The following is a 27,392-nucleotide window of genomic DNA, read 5'->3' as shown; positions in this document are numbered from 1 at the left end:
TTAAAGCGTTTATCTCTACAGGACTGTCTCAGAAAATTAGAATATTGTGATAAAGTCCTTTATTTTCTGTAATGCAACTAAAAACATGAACATGTCATACATTCTGAATTCATTAAACATCAACGGAAATATTGCAAGCCATTTATTACTTTAATATTGCTGATTACGGCATACAGCTTAAGAAAACTCCAAAATCCTATCTCGAAAAATTAGTAGAAATTAGAAAAACTCTATGGAGATGATGATTTCATTTTCCAGCATGATCTGGCACCTGCCCACAGTGCCAAAACCAGCAGTAACTGGTGTACTGACCATGGCATTACTGTCCTCCATTGGCCTGACAACTCTGACCTAAACCCCATAGAGAAATTGTGGGGTTTTGTGAAGAAGCTGAAAGACACCAGACCCAATAATGCAAATGAGCTGAAAGCCGCTATTGAAGCATCCTGGGCATCCATAACTCATCGGCGTAGTCCACAAACTTGTCCAGGTGGATGCACTGCGGAGACGAGGACTTAGGTCAGGTTACATTTCTCCGTCAGAACCGAAGCGTTCTGAAGAACTTTGTTTTTGTGGACCGTAATCTGAGAAAACAGTTGAACAGACCAAGATAACGTTGCATTTTTATCTTGTTTTCACTTTCCGAACACTACCTAGTGAGCGCAACATGTGTCCGCCAAGTGGTGTGCCAAGGTTTTGATGTGCTCACCTGCTGGGTTCGGTACTTGCAGGGGAAAGTATTGGGTGCAAGATGGAAAATGACTCGTGGGGGTGGGGGGGTAAAGTGTAAATGACCATGGCATTACTTTCCTCCATTGGCCTGACAACTCTCCTGACCTAAACCCTATAGAGAATGTGTGGGGTATTGTGAAGAAGAAGCTGAAAGACACCAGACCCAATAATGCAAATGAGCTGAAGGCCGCTATTGAAGCATCCTGTGCATCCATAACACCTCAGCAATGCCACAGGCCGATTGCCTCCATGCCATGCTGCATTGATCCAGTAATCCGTGCAAAAGGATTCCCAACCAAGTTCTGAGTGCATTAATAAACATTTTCAAATGTTTGATTTTGTTTTGCCATTATAAATCTTTTTTTTTTACTTGGGATGAGGAACTATTACATTTTTTAAGATAGTATTTTTTTTTTTTTTAAGCTGTATGCCATAATCAGCAATATTAAAATAATGAAAGGCTTGCAATATTTCAGTTGATATTTAATGAATCCAGAATGTATGACATTTTCATGTTCTTAGTTTTATTACAGAAAATAAAGGACTTTTTCAGAATGTTGAAATTTTCTGAGATAGTCCTGCACATAGAAGTGTAATAGTTAAGTTAGCTTTTGTTCCTATTTGTCACATTGTGTTTGTGACGAACCCCAAGATGCAGAGAAGGTGGCAGGCATTGACTAAGAAAACATGATTTAATTCAAACACTAAAACAAGAACAAACAGAAAGGTACTTACAAAAGGCGCGCACAAGGCGGAGAACAAACTTGGCTATGAACAAAAACACTACAATCCATTCCTGACTGGAGAACAAAGCAGGTTCAAATAAGAGTGGGCTGATTGACACCAGGTGTGGCCAGGTGCAAATCAGCCGCAACTGAGGGGAAACCGTGCTTAGGGAGAAAAACAGGAAATGACCAAAATAAAAGCGCTGACAGTAAACAAAGACATACACAGAGGAAAAACCAAACCAAACTGTCAGGGACAAGCCTGACAATATTACAACATCACTTCATTTGTAAGAGTAAAGGAAGTTTATCTTTGTAAAAACAGAATAAAACTTCAATTTAACTCAGGAAGGTGACGTGCAAAGTGACGCTGGACTTTGTGAGATTTTAAGCAACAATTTGGTTTATGAATGTGTTGGAGTTTAGAGGTTCTGCTAGACTGGATTTATTCGGTGGTGGCCCCTGTTCAAACCTGGCAAGAACATAGCTTGCCTCCAATATAAATTATTTTGCCCAAATAGCACTTTAAAGGCCTACTGAAAGCCACTACTAGCGACCACGCAGTCTGATAGTTTATATATCAATGATGAAATATTAACATTGCAACACATGCCAATACGGCCGCTTTAGTTTACTAAATTGCAATTTTAAAATTTGCGCGAAGTATCCTGTTGAAAACGTCGCGGAATGATGACGTGTGCGTGTGACATCACGGATTGTAGAGGACATTTTGTTCCAGCACCGATCCCAGCTATAAGTTGTCTGATTTAATCGCATAATTCCACAGTATTCTGGACATCTGTCTTGCTGAATCTTTTGCAATTTGTTCAATTAATAATGGAGACGTCAAAGAAGAAAGATGTAGGTGGGAAGCGGTGTATTGCGGCCGCCTTTAGCAACACAAACACAGCCGGTGTTTCCTTGTTTACATTCCCGAAAGCTGACGGTTAAGCTTTACTATGGAACAGAGCGGTCAAGCGAACATGGTTCCCTACCACATGTCAACCGGCATAAAAAAATGGTGGCAATAAGTCGGCTCTTACCGTAGACATGAGCGGAGAGTTTGCGTCGTTCTTCCTGCAGCTGCGGACTCTCTTGCCTCCTCCCAACGGCCACCCCCGACCGTCGGATGCTTACACCGTGGGGGGGGGGGGGGGTGTCAGCCCGGCTGCCTTGCCTCGTCGATAAACGTGGCCTCCCACGGAGACACTGGCTTTCACCACACCCGTGGCCACACCCCTCCGACTTTCAGGTGCCATATAATCTCACTAAAACATTAGTAACACAATAAGCAGATAAGGGATTTTCCAGAATGATCCTAGTAAATGTCTCTAATAACATCTGAATCGCCCACACTGCCCTCGCCTTTTTTTTAATACTACTTCACTCTCACTATCCTCATCCACGAATCTTTCATCCTCGCTCAAATTAATGTGGAAATTGTCGCTCTCTCGGTCTGAATCGCTCTAGCTGCTGGTGGCCATGATTGTAAACAATGTTCAGATGTGAGTGCTCCTCACATCTGAACATTGTTTACAATCATCGCGCCCAGCAGCAAGTGCAATTCGGACCGAAAAAGCAACGAGTTCCCCATTAATTTGAGCGAGGATGAAAGATTTGTGAATGAGGAAAGTTAGAGTGAAGGAATATAAAAAAATGCATACAAAAAAAAAAAAAAAGGCAACGGCTCCAGGCGACGGCAGTGGGAGTGATTCAGATGTTATTAGACACATTTACTAGGATAATTTAGGATAATTCTGGAAAATCTCTTATCTGCTTATTGTGTTAATAGTGTTTTAGTGAGATTCTAAAGTCATACCTGAAAGTCGGAGGGCTGCGGTGAACGCCAGTGTCTCTGAGAGAAGCCAATGGAGGTGCTGTCACGCCAAATTTCTTCCCCCCGGAAGACATTTGGCGTGACAGCCCCTTTAATGCCTGAAGGACCCCAATGAGGGCGTGATCATTAAAGTTATATGACTCTTAAGGGTTACAACTGAAAAATTAGCGAAGCAAAAATAGCTTGAAAGGTTAGCATGCTGGAATGCTAATATTTTTTCCTCACCGTCATTTTTCACCAATGACAATCAGCCAATTATAATGCTTTTAAAACAGGCAGCTGTGTGGGTTGCTTTAAGGCCCTTCCACCCTCATTGGGGTCCTTCAGGCATTAGAGGGGCTGTCATGCCAAATGGGGGGAAGGTTTTTGGTGTGACAGAGCCAAGATCACAGCTGCAGGAAGAGGTCGCATAATCCACTGAAGTCTCCGGTAATATCACAATTTTCCCATCCAAAAACTTGCTGTTTGACGTAGAGAAACATGTTCGCTTGACAGCTCTGTTTAAGCTTCACAACAAACAAAGAAACACCGGCTGTGTTTCCGTGCTGAAGGCAGCTGCTTTCCACCAACAGCATTCTTCTTTGACGTCTCCATTATTAATTGAACAAATAGCAAAAGATTCAGCAACACAGATGTCCAAATTACTGTGTAATTATGCGATGAAAACCCTACAACCCGAGACGTCACAAACGCGTCATCATTCCGCGACGTTTTCAACAGGAAACTTCGCGGGAAATTTAAAATTGCAATTTAGTAAACTAAAGCGGCCGTATTGGCATGTGTTGCAATGTTAATATTTCATCATTGATATATAAACTATCAGACTGCGTGGTCGCTAGTAGTGGCTTTCAGTAGGCCTTTAAAGGGGAACATTATCACAATTTCAAAAGGGTTAAAAACAATAAAATCAGTTTTTGTTTTGTTTTTTTTCAAAATTTTACCGGTCTCGGAATATCCCTAAATAAAGCTTTAAAGTGCCTTATTTTCGGCTCTCTGCGAAGACACTGGCCATTTCCCCGTGACGTCATACAGTGCTGCCAATGTAAAAAAACAACATGGCGGTTACCACAGCAAGATATAGCGACATTAGCTCGGATTCAAACTCGGATTTCAGCGACTTAAGCGATTCAACAGATTACGCATGTATTGAAACAGATGGTTGGAGTATGAAAATATTGAAGAAGAAACTGAAGCTATTGAGCGAATAGCTATTGACGCTATTCATAGCCATAGCATGGCCGAATAGCTGCGTTAGCATCGCCGGTAAAATGTGCAGACCAAACGATCAGGACTTTCGCATCTTGTGACACTGGAGCAACTTAAATCCGTCGATTGGTAAGTGTTTGTTTCGCATTAAATGTGGGTGGAAGGAAATGTAATATAGTTGCAAATGCATCTGCAGGTTATCCATACATCTCTGTGCCATGTCTGCTTTAGCACTGCCGGTAAATAGCATGTTAGCGTCGATTAGCGTAGCATGTTAGCATCGATTAGCTGGCAGTCAACATCAACAAAACTCACCTTTGTGATTTTGTTGACTTTATAGTTGCAAATGCATCTGCAGGTTATCCATACATCTCTGTGCCATGTCTGCTTTAGCATCGCCGGTCAAATGTGGAGACACTCTGGTACATTCAATGGGGGTCTGGCGGTATAGCTCAGTTGGTAGAGCGGCCGTGCCAGCAACTAAGGGTTGCAGGTTCATTACCCGCTCCCGCCATCCTAGTCACTGCCGTTGTGTCCTTGGGCAAGACACTTTACCCACCTGCTCCCAGTGCCACCCACACTGGTTTAAATGTAAAAATTAGATACTGGGTTTCACTCTGTAAAGCGCTTTGAGTCACTAGAGAAAAAGTGCTGTATAAATACAATTCACTTCACTTCACATCTTCGGGCCAGTGGTGCAACTTGAATCCCTCCCTGTTAGTGTTGTTACACCCTCCGACAACACACCGATGAGGCATGATGTCTCCAAGGTTCCAAAAAATAGTCAAAAAAACGGAAAATAACAGAGCTGAGACCCGGTGTTTGTAATGTGTTGAAAATGAAAAGGGCGGGTGTGTTACCTCGGCGACGTCACATTCTGACGTCATCGCCTCCAGAGCGATAAACAGAAAGGCGTTTAATTCGCCAAAATTCACCCATTTAGAGTTCGGAAATCGGTTAAAAAAATACATGGTCTTTTTTCTGCACCATCAAGGTATATATTGACGCTTACATAGGTCTGCTGATAATGTTCCCCTTTAAATCCTTAATCTTTTTGCTTTTTCATTTTAGTCGGTCAACTGTGATTTATCTATTTCCCCCGTTAATTACTCGTTACTGTAGCACATGTGACCAGACCCCGTTAGTGTAGCACATGTGACCAGACCCCGTTAGTGCAGCACATGTGACCAGACCCCGTTAGTGCAGCACATGTGACCAGACCCCGTTAGTGCATCACATGTGACCAGACCCCGTTAGTGTAGCACATGTGACCAGACCAGGTGTGAACAGCAGGGTGCCGCCGTCCTGACGTCTTCCGTCCTAAGACCGCTACTGACCTTGTTTCTATTCTGCTCTTCCAGGACTAACAGCTGCATCCAACAATTCCACATATGACGCCGGGAATATAAAGCCTCCTCTTCCTCTCCCTCTTCCTCCTCCAAATGTTGCAGCTTGCCCGCTAGTCGCAACCATCCAACCTGCAGAAGTAAAAATCAATGCATGATGCGACGACGCAATACGGCATTATTATTATTATTATTATTATTATTATTATTATTATTATTATTATTATCCCACGCCCTGTGAGATTACCCTGGAAAGTTAGTTTTTAAAGATGATTAATAATAATGGTCCTCACGCCCGTGTTAAGCAAAGTTGCTTTCACTGCCTTATCCCGTTTTTAAAATGACCGGGTCTTTGTTGTAGCGGGTTTTATTTTTTATTGATGTCGCCAAGCCACATCACTCCAGAATTATTCTGTCACGGCGGCAAGTATTCACCCTCCCTGCTAGCTGGTGTTTGCCACTAAATACAACTTAGCTCAGCAGAAAGATTTCCTCATTTGTACTTGAACTGAAATTTTTTTTTAATATTAGTATTTTATGTTTTGGTTGTCATGGAAACCATCAAAGCTACGACAAGGCCAGGTGTATTCTGAAAAGGAAGCAAGTAGATGCTAACGTGCCTGCGCAAGGCTTTGAGCGTCCCCCGAGGGGAGACCACGTCGCTGCCAGGTTGAGCGTGAGGACTCCACCTTTCCCGAATTGTGACGTGTCCGCCGTGCTCCTCAACACTAGCCAAGTATTCTCCACTCTCACCTCTTGTACTCCTGATCGGTGATATTAAAAAAAAAACGTGGCAGATGTCAAGTGTCTTTGTTCTGAATTGTTTGCCGATTAATAAAAAGTTGATATCACAACTGAAACCTTTTGATATCGTTTCCGGTTTTTTGTCTTTTAGTCGGGATTTGTAATCACTTCGTATTTAGGCCATTTTGTTTTGTTCCACTTTTAAGCGTCTATGATAGCGAGTTCAGATCAAAGTAAATATCAATCAATCAATGTTTACTTATATAGCCCTAAATCACTAGTGTCTCAAAGGGCTGCACAAACCACCACGACATCCTCGGTAGGCCCACATAAGGGCAAGGAAAACCCACACCCAGTGGGACATCGGCGACAATAATGATCCAGTGGGACGTCGGTGACGATGACTATGAGAACCTTGGAGAGGACGAAAGCAATGGATGTCGAGCGGGTCTAACATGATACTGTGAAAGTTCAATCCACAATGGATCCAACACAGTCGCGAGAGTCCAGTCCAAAGCGGATCCAACACAGCAGCGAGAGTCCCGTTCACAGCGGAGCCAGCAGGAAACCATCCCAAGCGGAGGCGGATCAGCAGCGCAGAGATGTCCCCAGCCGATACACAGGCGAGCAGTACATGGCCACCGGATCGGACTGGACCCCCTCCACAGGGGAGAGTGGGACATAGAAGAAAAAGAAAAGAAACAGCAGATCAACTGGTCTAAAAAGGGAGTCTATTTAAAGGCTACAGTATACAAATGAGTTTTAAGGTGAGACTTCAATGCTTCTACTGAGGTGGCATCTCAAACTGTTACCGGGAGGGCATTCCAGAGTACTGGAGCCCGAACGGAAAACGCTCTATAGCCCGCAGACTTTTTTTGGGCTTTGGGAATCACTAACAAGCCGGAGTCCTTTGAACGCAGATTTCTTGCCGGGACATATGGTACAATACAATCGGCAAGATAGGATGGAGCTAGACCGTGTAGTATTTTATACGTAAGTAGTAAAACCTTAAAGTCACATCTTAAGTGCACAGGAAGCCAGTGCAGGTGAGCCAGTACAGGTGTAATGTGATCAAACTTTCTTGTTCTTGTCAAAAGTCTAGCAGCCGCATTTTGTACCAACTGTAATCTTTTAATGCTAGACATGGGGAGACCCGAAAATAATACGTTACAGTAGTCGAGGCGAGACGTAACAAACGCATGGATAATGATCTCAGCGTCTTTAGTGGACAGAATGGAGCGAATTTTAGCGATATTACGGAGATGAAAGAAGGCCGTTTTAGTAACGCTTTTAATGTGTGCCTCAAAGGAGAGAGTTGGGTGGAAGATAATACCCAGATTCTTTACCGTGTCGCCTTGTTTAATTGTTTGGTTGTCAAATGTTAAAGTTGTATTATTAAATAGAGTTCGGTGTCTAGCAGGACCGATAATCAGCATTTCCGTTTTTTTGGCGTTGAGTTGCAAAAAGTTAGCGGACATCAATTGTTTAATTTCATTAAGACACGCCTCCAGCTGACTACAGTCCGGCGTGTTGGTCAGCTTTAAGGGCATGTAGAGTTGGGTGTCATCAGCATAACAGTGAAAGCTAACACCGTATTTGCGTATGATGTCACCTAGCGGCAGCATGTAGATGCTGAAGAGTGCAGGGCCAAGGACCGAACCCTGGGGAACTCCACACGTTACCTTAACGTAGTCCGAGGTCACATTGTTATGGGAGACACACTGCATCCTATCAGTAAGATAAGAGTTAAACCAAGACAGGGCTAAGTCTGACATACCAATTCGTGTTTTGATACGTTCTAATAAAATATTATGATCGACGGTATCGAAAGCAGCGCTAAGATCGAGGAGCAGCAACATAGATGACGCATCAGAATCCATCGTTAGCAATAGATCATTAGTCATTTTTGCGAGGGCTGTCTCCGTCGAGTGATTTGCTCTGAAACCGGATTGAAAGGTTTCACATAGATTGTTAGACGCTAAGTGTTCATTTAACTGCTCCGCAACAATTTTTTCGAGGATTTTTGAAATAAAGGGAAGGTGAGACACCGGTCGGTAGTTTACCATGAGGTCAGGATCGAGGTTAGGTCTTTTAAGAAGAGGATGAATAACCGCTTTTTTGAATGCTAGGGGAACAGTGCCCGAGGAGAGTGATAAGTTTATAATATTTAGCACTGATGGACCTAATAATTCAAAGAGCTCCTTGATCAGTTTCCCAGGAAGAGGGTCAAGTAAACATGTTGTTTGTTTTATTCCATTTACACGTTGTAACAATTCCTCTAATGTCATTTCCTCAAAACGAGAGAAACTATTTTGGAGGGCAGTATCCGCCGCATATACAATCGTGTCAGTGTTAATAGAACCCAGTTGTAGCTGGGACGCATTGTCTTTAATCTCCTTTCTAATGACTTCAATTTTCTTACTAAAGAATTGCATAAAGTCATCAGCTGAGTGGGTGGAGCTACTGGAAGGAGTCCCTTGTTGGGTTAGCGATGCTACCGTACTAAACAAAAATTTAGGATCGTTTTTATTACGGTGGATGAGATTTGAGTAATAATTAGCTTTAGCTAAGGTAAGCATGCGTTTATAAGTTATTAAACCATCACTCCATGCTTGATGGTGCACCTCAAGTTTAGTCGTGCGCCATTTGCGTTCCAGCTTTCTGCATAATAATTTCTGAGCTCTAGTTTCTTCTGTAAACCACGGGGTGCGCTTTTTTGGAGCCTTTTTAAACTTTAGCGGTGCTATGTTATCAATGGTTTCGCGCAGGGCGTCGTTAAAGTTGTTAGTGAGGTTATCAATAGAGCCCACATATAAATATAAATATAAATAGTGTTAGATCACTTGACTGCGGCTGTAATTTTGTATATAATTATCAGTGTTTCCCACAGGTCAGGCATCTATTTGTGGTGTTTCATTTGGGCGGTGGGGCGAGGGTGGGGTGGGGGGGAGGCGGAAGCGGCGATGACCAAGAAGAATACGGAGTTGAAATATAATTACAACACTTAATGTACATATTTATATATGTAACTACAAGCTCCATTCACAGACAGAGTCCCATTGCTTTTATGAGCGGTTGAGTGAGTCGAAAGCCGGAAAAAAATATAAAAAATATTTTTATTTTTTTATTTATTTTTGTATTTATTTGTGGTGGCCCTAATTCTTTCGTGGCGGGCCGCCACAAATAAATGAATGTGTGGGAAACCATATATATATATATATATATATATGTATGTATATATATATATGTATTATGTGTGTATATATGTATATATATACATATATGTGCATATATATGTATAGATGTGTATATATATATATATATTTATGTTTATATAGTGTATATATACATATATATGTGTGTGAATATTTATGTATATATACATATGTGTGTGAATATATATGTATTATGTGTGTATATATATACATATAATATATGTGCATATATATGTATAGATGTGTATATATATATATATATATACATTTAAATGTATATATAGTGTATATATACATATATGTGTGTGAATATTTATGTATATATACATATGTGTGTGTGAATATATATATGTATAAACATATATATATATATATATATATACAGTGGGGCAAAAGAGTATTTAGTCAGCCAGCGATTGTGCAAGTTCTCCCACTTAAAATGATGACAGAGGTCTGTCATTTTCATCATAGGTACACTTCAACTGTGAGAGACAGAATGTGGGAAAAAAAAAATCCAGGAATTCACATTGTAGGAATTTTAAATGATGGTGGAAAATAAGTATTTGGTCAATGACAAAAATTCAACTCAATACTTTGTAATATAACCTTTGTTGGCAATAACAGAGGTCAAACGATTACTATTGTTCTTTACCAGGTTTGCACACACAGTAGCTGGTATTTTGGTCCATTCCTCTATGCAGATCTTCTCGAGAGCAGTGATGTTTTGGGGCTGTCGCCGAGCAACACGGACTTTCAACTCCCTCCACAGATTGAGGTCTGGAGACTGGCTAGACCACTCCAGGACTTTCAAATGCTTCTTACGGAGCCACTCCTTCGTTGCCCGGGCGGTGGGTTTGGGATCATTGTCATGCTGGAAGACCCAGCCACGTTTCATCTTCAAAGCTCTCACTGAGGGAAGGAGGTTTTGGCTCAAAATCTTACGATACATGGCCCCATTCATTATTTCCTTAACACGGATCAATCGTCCTGTCCCCTTAGCAGAAAAACAGCCCCAAAGCATGATGTTTCCACCCCCATGCTTCACAGTAGGTAAGGTGTTCTTGGGATGCAACTCAGTATTCTTCTTCCTCCAAACCAAGGAGTTGAGTTTATACCAAAAAGTTCTATTTTGGTGTCATCTGACCACATGACTCTCCCAATCCTCTGCTGTATCATCCATGTAATCTCTGGCAAACTTCAGACGGGCCTGGACATGCACTGGCTTAAGCAGGGGGTCACGTCTGGCACTGCAGGATTTGATTCCCTGTTGGCGTAGTGTGTTACTGATGGTAATCTTTGTTACTTTGGTCCCAGCTCTCTGCAGGTCATTCACCAGGTCCCCCCCTGTGGTTCTGGGATTTTTGCTCACCGTTCTCATGATCATTTTGACCCCACGGGATGAGATCTTGCGTGGAGCCCCAGATCGAGGGAGATTATCAGTGGTCTTGTATGTCTTCCATTTTCTGATAATTGCTCCCACAGTTGAGTTTTTCACACCAAGCTGCTTGCCTATTGTGGATTCACTCTTCCCAGTCTGGTGCAGGTCTACAATTCTTTTCCTGGTGTCCTTCGACAGCTCTTTGGTCTTGGCCATAGTGGAGTTTGGAGTCTGACTGTTTGAGGCTGTCGACAGGTGTCTTTTATACAGATGACGAGTTCAAACAAGTGCCATTAATACCAGGGTGCTTAACCATGAAATGTTCCAAAACGAAGTAAAAAAATTAAATACGTTTGAACATTTCTCTTTTAGTTTATGCTTTCTATGTGTTTTGGTGTGGTTCCTGTAAATGTTGGTAATTTCCATGGCCAAAATCGCGGAAATTCCATGTTTCCTGATCAAAACAACGCAGTAGACGAGAAGTGAGGCAGACACAGGTGGTCCCTCCACGGCTACACACACAGTGTGTATTGGGCGTGTGAGCGCGAGGGGGCACATGCTTGTTGCCACGGGGAAAAGGCAGGCCGTGAGGCAGCAAGTACCTCTGCCTCAAGGTAGGGGGCGATATATTGTCAACTTGCAGTTCGATGCCTCAGCAGTACTCTGACTCGCCACACTGGGAGAAATGTGGGCGCTCAAGCTAGCAGACACAGGTCTCTCTAACAGAAGCCAGTCTTTTTTCTTTTAACTTTATTTATAACAAACATGGCATTTTTATTAGAGTAAGCCAGCGTTTGTGGGTGTTTTTTGTAAGATGCAAAAATATTGTTTAATTTCTTGGAATGAAATTAAATCAAATGAATGTGTCTGCCAATATGGAGGATTATTTACTGTATCCAAGATGAAATACTTCTCTCAACTGGACTTAAGGACAAAATGAATGCGATCATACAAAGTATGTTTTCATGGAGGATAACTATTGCTGCTTCAGTTACAAATACAGAAAGGTAAGATACACTCACAATACTTGATTTATTTTGTTAAAAGCCAATGGGACCAAAAAGTATTTAATAACAACTTTATCAAATAGTTTTTGGACACATTTATCATATCATATCATTACGATAACGTTTTTATGAAAGCGAATAATTCCCTTTTGTTTCCTGTAACTCTAATGTGCAACTTAAATCAACAATGACTAGAGCTGCACATATGAATTTAAGTAAAAAAAAAGAAGAAAAAAAAAGTATGTAAACCTCACCTGGTGTTTAGTTCACTGCACGTCACTGGTGTGTATATGTGTGTGTATACACATATATGTATGTATATATATATGTGTTTATATACATATCAAGTTAAAATTTGGAAAATTATAATTAAATAAGTACATTGTATCATTACAACATTCATTAAAACGGAAAAGATATTACAAATAATTTACTAAAATAGGATAACAAAATTATTTTAAAAGATACAACAACAGTAAACTATTAATAATAATTAAAGTACCATTACAAAATTTAAAAAATAAACGAAAAAAAAAAAGTAAACATATTGAAACAAGTGTCTGACACAAGAGCGTAAATTAGCATGGTCATCTGTGACTAAACTGCCAAAGAGATATACATACATATATATATATATACGTATATATATGTATGTATATATATTACTGTGTGTGTGTTTATACAGTATATATATATATATCTATACACGTGTGTGTGTGTAATCATATACATATACATTGGATCACTTCACTACTGTGGGTGTAATTTTATATATATGTATATATAATGTGTATATGTATATGTGTGTGTTTATATGTAGTCATATACATGTATATGTGTATATATATATAAATATATATATATGTGTGTGTGTTTGTGTATATATACACACATATATACATATATGTATATATATATAAAATATAAATATACATACACATGTATATGTGTGTGTGTGTATATATACACATACATATTATGTATATGATTATATACACACATATATATATAAAATATATATGTGTGACTATATATGCACACATATATATATATTTAATATATATATATATATGTGTGTGTGTATGTAATCATGTATATATATATATATATATATATATATATATATGTTAGGATAGGCGGTAGAATATTAATCAATAAACATTCAGTTTGGTTAAAAGTTAATGTAAAACCTGATTTTGAGTGACTTTAAATCTTTACAGCAGGGGTCACCAAACTTTTTGAAACCAAGAGCTACTTCTTGGGTACTGATTCATGTGAAGGGCTACCAGTTTGATACACACTTAAATAAATTGCCAGAAATAGCCAATTTGCTCAATTTACCTTTAATAAATAAATCTATACATGTAAAAAAATAGGTATTTCTGTCTGTCATTCCGTCGTACATTTTTTTTCCTTTTACGGAAAGTTTTTTGTAGAGAAGAAATTATGAAAAAAACACTTAATTGAATGGTTTGAAAGAGGAGAAAACACGAAAAAAATTAAAATAAAATTTTGAAACATATTTTATCTTCAAATTCGACTCTTTAAAATTCTAAATTCAACCGAAAAAAAATTAAGAGAAATACTAGCTAATGCGAATCTTTTTGAAAAAAAAAAAAAAAAAATTTATGGAGCATCATTAGTAATTTTTCCTGATTAAGATTCATTTTAGAATTTTGATGACATGTTTTAAATGTGTTAAAATCCAATCTGCACTTTGTTAGAATATATAACAAATTGGACCAAGCTATATTTCTAACAAAGACAAATCATTATTTCTTCGAGATTTTCCAGAACAAAAATTTTAAAAGACTTTGAAATAAGGTTTAAATTATATTGTACAGATTTTCTAGATTTGCCAGAATATATATTTTATTATTTTAATCATAAGTTTGAAGAAGTATTTCGCAAATATTCTTTGTTGAAAAAACAGAAGCTAACATGAAGAATTAAATTAAAATGTAATTATTATTATTTACAATAATAAATAAATAAATTACTTGAACATTGATTTAAATTGTCAGGAAAGAAGAGGAAGGAATTTAAAAGGTAAAAAGGTATATGTGTTTAAAAATCCTAAAATCATTTTTAAGGTTGTATTTTTTCTCTAAAATTGTATTTCTGAAAGTTATAAGAAGCAAAGTAAAAAAATAAATGAATTTATTTCAACAAGTGAAGACCAAGTCTTTAAAATATTTTCTTGGATTTTCAAATTCTATTTGAGTTTTGTCTCTCTAAGAATTAAAAATGTCGATGAAAGTGAGACCAGCTTGCTAGTAAATAAATATAATTTAAAAAATAAAGGCAGCTCACTGGTAAGTGCTGCTATTTGAGCTATTTTTAGAACAGCGGGCGACTCATCTGGTCCTTACGGGCGACCTGGTGCCCGCGGGCCCCGCCTTGGTGACCCCTGGTCAACATTCTTCCTCCGAGTGGGCGGTGCTCTCCTAAATAGACAGCACAGGTGCAGTACCACCCCGGGCCGCTGGGTGTCAGCCAGCCCGCCCTGCGTTTCCTGCTTGGCGCGGCGGTGACAACAAGACGAGGAGGAAGAGGCGACGACAGCTTCTCTCTGGGTCGTCGACAGTCTTGCTGGCGTCACAACCCGGGATCTTCTTCCACGTTCGGGTAGGAAACATTTCCCCCTTCCCGCTCGCTTCTCTCCGCCGCGCGCTGGGCGACCACATCCCGGGGGCCAGGCTGGGGTTTAAGGCAGGGTTGTGTTGGGCCGCGTCGCCGCTGTTTGTGTGTAAAGAGACGGGAACATGCCAGCGGAGCCAAGATGGCTGGACTGGACGCAGTCAGATGTGAAATATTCTCTCTCCGAGTCTCTCTTGTCACGACAAACCCGGCTGCTTCACGCCGAACTTGGCCGGCTAGAAGTGCATCTTTTCTCAGACGCTTTCTTGCTCTTGACTTTATTCGCATTAGTGCAGCTTAGCTTAGGCCTGTTTCCCCCCCGCCTGACCCAGTAATGCATGCTCTTATTTAAACACTTGTGATCACTTTTAGCGGAAACAAACACCTGTAATTAATCTATTTATCTGTCAATGTTTATTTATATAGCCTTAAAATCACCAATGTCTCAAAGGGCTGCACAAGCCACAACGACATCCTCGGTAGAGCCAACATTAGGGCAAGGAAAAACTCACCCCAGTGGGACGTCGGTGACAGTGACAATGATGACTATGAGAAACCTTGGAGAGGACTGCATATGTGGGTAACTCCATTTTGTTAGATCCACCATGGACTGGACTTTCACCATTATGTTGGATCCACTATGGACTAGATTTTCACTGTTAGATCCACTATGGACTGGACTTTCACTATTATGTTGGATCCACTATGGACTAGATTTTCACTATTATGTTAGATCCATTATGGACTAAATGTTCACTATTATGTTAGATCTACTATGGACTAAATGTTCACTATTATGTTGGATCCACTATGGACTGGACTTTCACTATTATGTTGGATCCACTATCGACTGGACACTCACTTTTATGTTAGATCCACTATGGACTGTACTCTCATACTATTATGTTAGATCCACTATGGACTGGACTTTCACACTTATGTTAGATCCACTATGGACTGGACTCTCACTATTATTATGTTAGATCCACTATGGACTGGATTCTCACACTATTATGTTAGATCCACTATGGACTGGACTCTCACTATTATGTTAGTTCCACTATGGACTGGATTCTCACACTATGTTAGATCCACAATGGACTGGACTTTCACTATTATGTTAGATCCACTATGGACTGGACTCTCACAATATTATGCTAGTATTATGTTAGATCCACTATGGACTGGACTTTCACTATTATGTTAGATCCACTATGGACCGGACTCACTATTATGTTGGATCCACTATGGACTGGACTCTCACACTATTATGTTAAATCCACTATGTTCTGGAATTTCACAATTATGTTAGATCCACTATGGACTGGACTCTGACATTATTATGTTAGATCCACTATTGACTAGATTTTCACACAATTATGTTAGATCCACTATGGACTGGACTTTCACTATTATGTTAGATCCACTATGGACTGGACTCTCACTATTATGTTGGATTCCCTATGGACTGGACTCTCACTATTATGTTAGATCCACTATGGACTGGACTCTCACTATTATGTTGGATTCCCTATGGACTGGACTCTCACACTATTATGTTAGATCCACTATGGACTGGACTTTCACACTATTATATTAGATCCACTATGGACCGGACTCTCACAATATTATGTTAGATCCACTATGGAGTGAACTTTCACACTATTATGTTAGATCCACTATGGACTGGACTTTCACTATTATGTTAGATCCACTATGGACTGGACTCTTACTATTATGTTGGATCCACTATGGACTGGACTCTCACTATTATGTTAGATCCACTATGGACTGGACACTCACACTATTATGTTAGATCCACTATGGACTAGACTCTCCCACTATTATGTTAGATCCACTATGGACTGGACTCTCACTATTACGTTAGATCCACTATGATATATCAATCAATCAATGTTTATTTATATAGCCCTAAATCACCAGTGTCTCAAAGGGCTGCACAAACCACAACACAAACCACAACGACATCCTCGGTAGAGCCCACGTAAGGGCAAGGAAAAACTCACCCCATTGGGACGTCAGTGACAGTGACAATGATGACTATGAGAAACCTTGGAGAGGACCGCATATGTGAGAGTCCAGTCCAAAGTGGATTCAACACAGTAGCGAGAGTCCCATCCGTAGTGGAACCAGCAGGAAACCATCCCAAGCGGAGGCGGATCAGCAGCACAGAGATGTCCCCAAGCCGATACACAGGCGAGCGTCCATCCTGGGTCCCGACTCTGGACAGCCAGTACTTCATCCATGGCCATTGGACCGGACCCCCTCCACAAGGGAGAGTGGGACAGAGGAGAAAAAGAAAAGAAACGACAGATCAACTAGTCTAAAAAGGGAGTCTATTTAAAGGCTAGAGCAGGGGTGGGCTAACTTTTCCGGGATGCTACAATATACACCCCCGCTACCACCAAACCCCTCTCCTCAAATTTTTATTTACATTTTATTTGATATGCCATTTATATTTTTTACTCATTATTAGGGTCCTTGGCCCATGGCAAAGGACTCCTGTGGAGAAACTGCCGTGTTTTATTATTATTCCGCACCTACGCGCTGTAATTTGACCCCTTAACATGCTTCAAAACTCACCAAATTTGACACACACGTCGGTATAGCAAACCTTCCCAACATACTAAGCAACCAATCCCCCAAAAAGAAAATTGCGCTCTAGCGCCCCCTGGGAAAAAAATTATAGACAAAACTGCATTTAACTTCTGTTAGGAATGTCATATCGACATGAAACAAAAACTCCTATGTAGGTCTGACTTAGACCCAATTTTCATACACTCACTTCTTTCAGCAAAAATCTACAGGAAGTTGGCAAAAACCCCTTCAAAATAAAATTTTCGCAAAAAATGCCATTTTGCCTCTTTGCGCTGTAATTTGACCCCCTTAAAATGCTTCAAAAGTCACCAAACTTGGCGAACACATAAGGACTGGCGAATATTGCGATCTAATGAAAAAACCAAAACTCAAAATTGCGCTCTAGCGCTATTTTTGAATAAAACACTGAAAAAACTGCTCCTAGGAAGAAAACACAGACAAAATTGCTTGTAACTTCCAGTAAGAATGTCGGAGAGACATGAAACAAAAACCTCTATGTAGGTCTCGCTTAGACCTACATTTCATAGGTTGACAACCCCCAACAAAAATCAACAGGAAGTTTGCAATCCCCCCTTCAAAACAAAAGTTTTGTAAAAAACGGTCACCTTTCTTCAAACATTATCTCCTCTGAGTGCGTTTGTTGTTTTGGCTTCAAACTCGCACAGGAGAGAGATTGAACCCTTCTGATTAAAAGTATAGAACAGAGTTTTGATAAGTTCTCAGGATTTGATTTTACGCGCCTTCAAAGAACCCCTGTGCAAAGTCTCCTAAAAAATGTCATTTTTTGCCTCTTTGAGCTGTTATTTGACCCCCTTAAAATGCTTCTAAACTCACCAAACTTGACACACACATAAGGTCTGGCAAAAATTGCGATCTGATGAAAAAAACCTAACCTCAAAACTCAAAATTGCGCTCTACCGCCCCCTAGGAATACAACACGGACAAACTGCTTCTAGGAAAAAAACACAGACAAAACTGCTTATAACTTCCGGTAGGAATGTCAGAGAGACATGAAACAAAAAACACTATGTAGGTCTCACTTAGACCTACATTTTAATAATTAACATACTTTAGCAAAAATCAACAGGAAGTTTGATATTTTCACTTCAATACAACAACTGCATTACTTTCACAATGCATTAGATTCTCAAAATAGTGGCTCCAAGGCGTCTTCTAACGCTTATCCGGCCGTGGGTCTCGGGGGCAGCAGCCAAAGGCGGACCCGACCAACGCTGCTTGCAGCTTTAATTATAATTTTAAACTCGATTTTGTATGTGACTATAAAGCTACATAAGCCTTGCTTGTATAATATTCAATGCAAAACTTGTTTGGATCCCTATTAAAAGGTTACTTTGTTCAACCTCGGCCCGCGGCTTTGTTCAGTTTTAAAATTTGGCCCACTCTGTATTTGAGTTTGACACCCCTGCTTTAGATTATCACAGAATAACAGCAGAGAAACTCACAGTTTCAGTGGGAACAGTGTTGTTGCTCTCCCTTTTTAGCCAATATATCAAAGTCTGGAGTGAGTTTGCTTGTGGCAATTCTCACAAAATAGTCAGTTAACCTGGATCTGTGACGGGATTTGTTGATGTTCATGACGCTGAATGTCTGCTCACATGAATTGATTAACGTGGACCCCGACTTAAACAAGTTGAAAAACTTATTGGGGGGTTACCATTTAGTGGTCAATTGTACGGAATATGTACTAATAAAAGTATCAATCAATCAATCAATCAATCAAAAACTGAGTTAGGTCGAGCCAAACAAAGTTAGCATCTTCTGTAGCAAAGTGGCGGCCGATATTGTACTCTTTGTAAACCGCGACAGTTTCTTGGCATATCCGACACACAGCCTTTGATCGGACTTCAGTAAAAAAAATATTTCGTTGTCCGCTCTGCATTAAATACTCGGCACTCACTGTCCACTTTTCTTTGCTTTGATGAGCTCATTTTTACAGAGGGGCTCACAGGACAAAGCTAAAGAGAAGAATGGAGTAATATCCCACAGGCCAAAAAGGTCATTGAGCGCCATCTAGTGGGGAAACGCGGTATTACAGGGATATGGTGAAACAAACGAGATTTGCCCACGATAATAATATGAAATGTAATTTAATAATAGAATTTAATGGGTGGATCCTCTTTAATGACAGTCAAGCGCTGAAAACGCATACGGGAGGCAGAAGCCTTAACATTGATAAGAGTTTTTTGTAAAAAAAAAATTCAATGATTTGGACAAGTTCAGCGGGCGGGATCAAAACGTTCAACGAGCTGTAGTTTGCCCATGTCTGGGCTAAAGTATACAAATGAGTTTTAAGGTGAGACTTAAATGCTTCTACTGAGGTAGCATCTCGAACTGTTACCGGGAGGGCATTCCAGAGTACTGGAGCCCGAACGGAAAACGCTCTATAGCCCGCAGACTTTTTTTGGGCTCTAGGAATCACTAATAAGCCGGAGTCCTTTGAACGCAGATTTCTTCCCGGGACATATGGTACAATACAATCGGCAAGATAGGATGGAGCTAGACCGTGTAGTATTTTATAAGTAAGTAGTAAAACCTTAAAGTCACATCTTAAGTGCACAGGAAGCCAGTATAGGCCTAATATAGGGCTGGGCGATATTGCCTTTTTTTGATATCGCGATATTTTTAGGCCATATACGATATATATTACGATATTTTGCCTTGGCCTTGAATGAACACTTGATGCATATAATCACAGCAGTATGATGATTCTATGTGTCTACATTAAAACATTCTTCTTCATACTGCATTAATATATGCTACTTTTAAACTTTCATGCAGAGAGGGAAATCACAACTAAGTCAATTGACCAAAAGTGTATTTATTAAACAGTTATTAAGCAATGGCACAAACATTTAAGTCAGGGGTGCCCACACTTTTTCTGCAGGCGAGCTACTTTTCAATTGACCAACTCGAGGGGATCTACCTCATTTATATATATCATTTATATTTATTTATTTCTGAAAGAGACATTTTTGTAAACAAGTTAAATGTGTTTAATGATAATACAAGCATGTGTAACACATATAGATGTCTTTCTTTCACAAAGACAAGAATATAAGTTGGTGTATTACCTGATTCTGATGACTTGCATTGATTGGAATCAGACAGTAATGATAACGCCCACATTTTCAAATGGAGGAGAAAAAAAGTTGTCCTTTCTGTACAATACCACATGAAAGTGGTTGGTTTTTGGCATCTAATTCATCCAGCTTCCATACACTTTACAAGAAAAACATTGGCGGCAAATTCCGTAGCTTGCTTGATTGACATTCACGGCACCCGAGGGTCTTTTGAGATGACGCTGGCTGCTGCCAGTTCATTATTATGAAAAGATGACAGAGAGGAAGGTGAGAAACACTTTTTATTTCAACAGACTTTCGCGCCGTCCCTTCCATCAAAACTCTAAAGGCCGACTGCACATTTCCTATCTTCACAATAAAAGCCCTGCTTCATGCTGCCTGCGCTAACAAAATAAGAGTCTCGGAAAGCTGGCGTGCACAGTTGATGTGCACGCCAGCTTTCTGAGGGATCGCTTGTGCACGCCAGTTTTCCGAGACTCTGTATTTAGTTAGCGCAGGCAGCATGAAGCAGGGCTTTTATTGTGAAGATAGGAAATGTGCAGTCGGCCTTTAGAGTTTTGACGGAAGGTACGGCGCGAGAGTCTGTAGAAATAAAAAGTGTTTCTCGCCTTCCTCTCGGTCATATTTTCATAATAATGATCTTGCAGCAGCCAGCGTCATCTCACAAGACCCTCCGGTACCGTGAATGTCATTTAAGTGACGTCTTGGTGAAGATTGATGATCACTCATTTTTAGGTATATTTTTTTTAAAAGCCCGGCTGGAGATCGACTGACACACCCCCCGCGGTCGACTGGTAGCTCACGATCGACGTAATGGGCACCCCTGATTTAAGTCATTTCCAAAACAGAAAGTGCAAGATTGTCAGAGACATTTAAGTGTCAAATAAAAATGAGCTGCATAATAGGAAATCAAATAGTATTCATCCTTCACTATGTGGTGTGTTTCTAAGGTTATGAAATTCTCTTCATTCTCTAGTGAGTGACTTTACAAACAATGCTACATATTAGCAATAATGCTACTTTTTATAGCAACGCTTTTGCCCCACACTTGACAAATTACGGTTGTCTGTTCGACATATTCCCACTTGAAGCCGAACCACCGCCAGACGATGGACCCCCTGCGGTTTTTATTGGGAATGAAGTCTTCCTTCATTTGTTACCAGATCCGCAGCATCTTTCTCTCGTACGGCTACGTTAGCAGCTAACGTTAGCCACGTCGCTAGCTCTCTGCCCTTCGAGAGTGTGCATGTGACGTGACAGTTTTTGACAAATGTTCGCTGGCTTGTCTACGAGGAGACCCAGGAAAGAGCCTGAAGTGTACGTCCGCAGTTAAAAGTCCTGCGTGAGAACATATATTAACTGAACTGAATTATATTTATATAGCGCTTTTCTCTAGTGACTCAAAGGGATTTACATAGTGAAACCCAATGTCTAAGTTACATTTAAACCAGTGTGGGTGGCACTGGGAGCAGGTGGGTAAAGTGTCTTGCCCAAGGACACAACGGCAGTGACTAGGATGGCGGAAGCGGGAATCTAACCTGCAACCCTCAAGTTGCTGGCACGGCCACTCTACCAACTGAGCTATACTGCCCCATTACGATATAGTCATTTTCTATATCACACAGAGACAAACCCGGGATATATCGATATATCGCCCAGCCCTAGCTTAATGTGATCAAACTTTCTTGTTCTTGTCAAAAGTCTAGCAGTCGCATTTTGTACCAACTGTACTCTTAGTAGTCCTGGAAGTCTTCCGTCACTGACTGGTGTTGGTCCCTCCCCTCCAGGTTGCTCCCATTCCGGCGGAAACATGTCCGAATTATTGCGCTACGTCGACTACGACCACAAGGCGACGTTCCTGAAGATGCTGAACCAGCAGCGGATGGAAGGTGAGCACTGTGACGTAGTGGTGGTGGTGGAGAATATCGAATTCAGGGCTCACCGCTGCGTCTTGGCGGCCTGCAGCAACTACTTCAAGAAGCTCTTCAAGAAGCAGAACGACGACGACAACTCCATCGTGGAGCTAGACTTCATCCGCTCGGACATCTTCGAGGAGGTGCTCAACTACATGTACACGGCTCGCCTGGCCGTCAGGAAGAAGGACATCAACATGATGATGTCGTCCGGCCAGATCCTGGGCATCAACTTCCTGGATAACTTGTGCTCGCAGAAGCGGGAGCTGACCAACATGAAGACGCGGGAGAACCAGGCCCCCGGCGACCACGGCCTGCGAGCCCAGGACGCCATCCTGAAGGAGCTGGCCATGGAGGAGGTGAGGAAGAACAGCTTCTACGACCAGGGCATGGACGGCATGGGCGCGGGGGCGTCCCACGTGCCGCAGCCGCACGGCTACAACACGGGCATGGCCAAGGACGCCCACGCCCACGGCTGGGGCTCGTCGTCCACCAGCGACATGAAGTTGGAGTACCTGCTGTATGGCCACCGCGACCACGGCTCCTGCCCGAGCGCCGGCGCCAAGCCCTTGGAGCACAGCGCCAAGAAGGAGCGCCTGCTCACCGCCAACCGGCCCTACGGCTGCGAGCACTGCCCCAAGGCCTTCACCACCGCCGCCCACCTCAAGGAGCACCTCAAGATCCACTCCGGCTTCAAGCCGCACCGCTGCGTGGTGTGCGGGAAGGCCTTCATCCGCGGGCCCGACCTCAAGCGCCACGAACGCGTGCACAGCAACGAGCGGCCCTTCGCCTGCCAGCTCTGCGAGAAGGCCTTCAAGCACAAGTCGCACCTGAAGGACCACGAGCGGCAGCACCGCGGCGAGCGGCCGTTCAACTGCGGCTCGTGCGACAAGGCCTTCATCAAAGCCTCGGACCTGAAGCGCCACTGGAACACCATGCACAGCGGCAACCCCCGCAGACAGATGTCGCTGTCGCCGGCCGCCTCGCAGCACGCCACCGACGACCAGAGGGACTGGAAGCTGGAGACGGCGGCACACTCGCACAACTCTGACTGCTGAGCGGTGGCAGGGAGGGAGAGGGGGGCGCGCTTTTGGACCCCAAACCCCGACAAACAGACTCTTGACGGGCAGGGGGGAGGCAAGCCACGGACATTTAACGGATGGGGGCGGGCCCACGGAGAGAGCGGCGCATGTTGGAAAGACTTGCCATGGTTGGAAAGATGGCGTCTCCATGTGTAAACTCATGTAAATGTTTAGTTCACGCTACTATACATCTATTTTTCACACTGCACTGCAATTGCTCATTACCACTTTTACTTTGGCGGGGTCTCTAACATTTAAATGTTTGTTTTAACCGGGGGTGTCCAAAAGTAGAAAAACAATCCAAAGTGGGTACATTAATACTGAACTCACCGAACAAAACAACATAATAGCTGACAAAGCAAATTAATGTAATTCTATTTTAATATGCCCAGGACTGGAAATGGCCCCAATGCCGCACTTTGGTCACCCCTGGGGATAACCCTCATGGATTTTTATGGCGCCAAAAAGGGAGTTTGGGGTGAGGGCGGAGCTTGGGTTTAACATTAGTTGCGTATATTCATGTGAATGTTTTTAATGGACGTGTTTAGTTGTACTGATTGAATATTATTATTATTATTACTACACTGTACGAGTCAGTCGCCATTCAGAGTCAGACCAAAGTGTTGGATTGCGGGGCCGCTTGACTAGATTTACTGTTATACAGTATGGAAGTGTCACCCGCCTATCAGCAGTGGAGGATAGACCTTGTGTACATACGCTCGCTTAGGTTGTTGCACAATTGCAGTTCACAATAAGGAATTATGCACACACACACACACACTCACACAAATATATAAATATATCAATTATGTTGTCTGACGCTTTGACAATAAACACCATTTGCTGTGTTTTCCTACGTTTGCTTCTTGATGCTGTTGTGAAGAGCTTTTAATTATGCAGGATTTAAGTTTATTTAATACTAAAACAGGGGAAAGTGGGACTATTACAATGAATATGATGTTTGATGCAAAATAAGTTGCTTTTTTGACGACAAAAACAAAAAAAAGTTTCAGTTTAGGATACATTTCTGTGTGAAAACGAGTCTAAATGATTAAAATGACAGCTTTTCCTAAGAAAATATGATATTCTTGTGTTCATGATAACCTTAATTTAGTATTTCACTTTCACTCTACTATTTGTTTTTTTCCATGGATATGTTTGTCACCGATTCTGTTCATAACTTTTATGGACAGATTTTCTAGGCGCATTCAAGGCGTTGAGGGGTTCTGGTTTGGTGGCCGCAGGATCAGGTCTCTGCTTTCTGCAGATGATGTGGTCCCGATGGCTTCATCTGGCCGGGATCTTCAGCTCTCACTGGATCGGTTCGCAGCCGAGTGTGAAGCGACCGGGATGAGAATCAGCACCTCCGAGTGAGAGTCCACATGTCTTGTCCGGAAAAGGGTGGAGTGCCATCTCCGGGTTGGGGAGGAGACCCTGCCCCAAGTGGAGGAGTTCAAGTACCTAGGAGTCTTGTTCACGAGTGAGGGAAGAGTGGATCGTGAGATCGACAGGCGGATCGGTGCGGCGTCTTCAGTAATGCGGACGTTGTATCGATCCGTTGTGGTGAAGAAGGAGCTGAGCCGGAAGGCAAAGCTCTCGTTACCGGTCGATCTACGTTCCCATCCTCACCTATGGTCATGAGCTTTGGGTTATGACTGAAAGGACAAGATCACGGGTACAAGCGGCCTTATAGATCGGGTGAGAAGCTCTGCCATCCGGGAGGAACTCAAAGTAAAACCGCTGCTCCTCCACATGGAAAGGAGCCAGATGAGGTGGTTCGAGCATCTGGTCACCTCCCAAGGGGGGTGTTTAGGGCACGTCAAACCGGTAGGAGGCCACGGGGAAGACCCAGGACACGTTGGGAAGACTATGTCTCCCGGCTGACCTGGGAACGCCTCGGGATCCCCCGGGAGGAGCTGGACGAAGTGGCTGGGGAGAGGGAGGAAGTCTGGGCTTCTCTGCTTAGGCTGCTGCCCCCGCGACCCGACCTCGGATAAGCGGTAGAAGACGGATGGATGGATGGATGTTAGGTGGAAACGAGCTTTACGTTTTTACAGGTGAAAGAAAGTACACTAATGCCATTTATTTATGTTTTCACAAACTATTGTAATGCAAAAATATATTGTATGTATTACTATAATGTTTATGAATCTCATAAAAATCGACCAACAATATTTTTTTTAATATTTTTATTTTGTACAAAAAACTAAAAACGTGTTATCACGTTCTCCCCACTAAAATCTTCTCATATTTTACCTTTGTTTTACTTTTTTTTATTTTTTTTTATTTGGGACTTCCGGCTCTGTCGCCATTTTGCAGAAGTAGGTCAACTCCTGTCACAAGGACGAGCGCGTGATTGTTCGTGGGAGCCGTCACGCACTTTGCAGTGGAAACTTTGGACTCTGCTGCAATGTGTCAGTTCGCCACCAGAGGGCGTCCTGCGCACACTGACCTGTTGCTTTGCCCCCCAAAAAGCATTTTGCAATACTTCCGTCGGACAGTAGCACCTGAGTGGGGTGTTGCTGCAGTGGGTCGTGTCTCCTGCTTGCTGTGTGCGTGTTGGAGCAGCAGGCTGGGACGAGATATGACGAGGGCTTATTGTGTGCGTGCTCTAAGCGCCTTTCGCGTGTGTGCGTGCGCACGCATGTGTAATGGGGACTTTGCACGCGTGTTTTTGATGAGACGTGCGTGCAGAGGTGCAGTCACGCGTGCGTGTGCGCGAAGCCGAGAGCGCTTATTTGTTTGCATGTATGCATGAGCTGCCACGCGTGGACGTGCATGCAAATGTGCACATATTTCCAAAGCTGGGTATTTTCCTGCCGTCCGGTTTCTTTGATGCGCGTGTGCGTGAATTATAATTGCACATGTTCGTGTCGGCGTGATACTGCGTGGCTCTCAGGCTCGCTTCAGTCGTGTGCGCATGCGCGTGGTGCGAAACACCCGGTTTCCATTACTCGGGCCGGCGTGGTTCTCTGGTGCCGACCACAAGCCTCCTGTCTCCAGTGTGGCTCCACGGAGATCTGCCACTGCCACATACTTCCCAGAAAAGACAAGAGTCTCATTAAAATAAGCTTTAATTACATTCATCTCACGCACACGTACATACAGTATGTGTGCGTGCATGTGTGTGTGTGTATATATATATATGAATATGTGTGTGTATATATACACGTATATATTTATGTTTATATATATATGTATGTGTGTATATATATAGATGTATATGTGTGTATATACATATATGTGTATATATAAATATGTATGTGTATATATTTGTGTATATGTATATATATGTATGTAAATAAATATTTATATGTATGTATATATATATATTTGTATATATATATATATATGTATATATATATATGTATGTATGTGTATATATATGTGTGTGTATATATGTGTATGTATATATACATGTGTATATATATGCGTATATATATATATGTGTGTATGTATGTATATATATTCCTATATATGTGTGTGTATATATACACATATATATTTATGTTTATATATATATGTATGTGTGTATATATATATAGATGTATATGTGTGTGTATATATGTATATGTGTATATATAAATATGTATGTGTATATATGTATATATATTTATGTGTATATGTATATATATATATGTATATATGTATGTAAATAAATATATATATATATATTTGTATATATATATATGTGTATATGTATATATATATGTGTGTGTATATATATGTGTATGTATATATACATGTGTATATATATGCGTATATATATATGTGTGTATGTATGTATGTATATATATTCGTATATATGTGTGTGTATATATACACGTATATATTTATGTTTATATAT

At 41.5% G+C, this 27,392-nt stretch overlaps 2 protein-coding genes across 17 annotated transcripts in view; both read left to right on the top strand.

The window, feature by feature from the left end:
* Window positions 1-6,706, top strand: part of LOC133568015 (band 4.1-like protein 3) — a 168,541-nt gene extending 161,835 nt beyond the window's left edge. For all 16 annotated transcript variants that reach the window (XM_061919696.1, XM_061919706.1, XM_061919693.1 and 13 more), the window contains one exon: window positions 5,862-6,706. Coding sequence is in view for 2 of the 16 variants with exons in the window: in XM_061919699.1 (XP_061775683.1) it covers window positions 5,862-5,867 (6 nt within the window). In the remaining 14 variants the exon portion in view is untranslated. The remainder of the gene's footprint in view (window positions 1-5,861) is intronic.
* A 7,975-nt stretch (window positions 6,707-14,681) lies between these two features.
* On the top strand, window positions 14,682-24,401 carry LOC133568014 (zinc finger and BTB domain-containing protein 14-like). Its single transcript, XM_061919690.1, has 2 exons — window positions 14,682-14,818; window positions 22,338-24,401. Exon 2 carries the CDS (start codon window positions 22,361-22,363, stop codon window positions 23,519-23,521), a length of 1,161 nt encoding a protein of 386 aa, XP_061775674.1. The 5' UTR covers window positions 14,682-14,818; window positions 22,338-22,360; the 3' UTR covers window positions 23,522-24,401.
* The last annotated feature ends 2,991 nt before the right edge of the window (window positions 24,402-27,392 follow it).

Source organism: Nerophis ophidion, linkage group LG14 (genome assembly GCF_033978795.1).
Source record: "Nerophis ophidion isolate RoL-2023_Sa linkage group LG14, RoL_Noph_v1.0, whole genome shotgun sequence".
NCBI classification, from domain to species: domain Eukaryota; kingdom Metazoa; phylum Chordata; class Actinopteri; order Syngnathiformes; family Syngnathidae; genus Nerophis; species Nerophis ophidion.
This window is presented reverse-complemented; position numbering and strand designations above follow the sequence as displayed.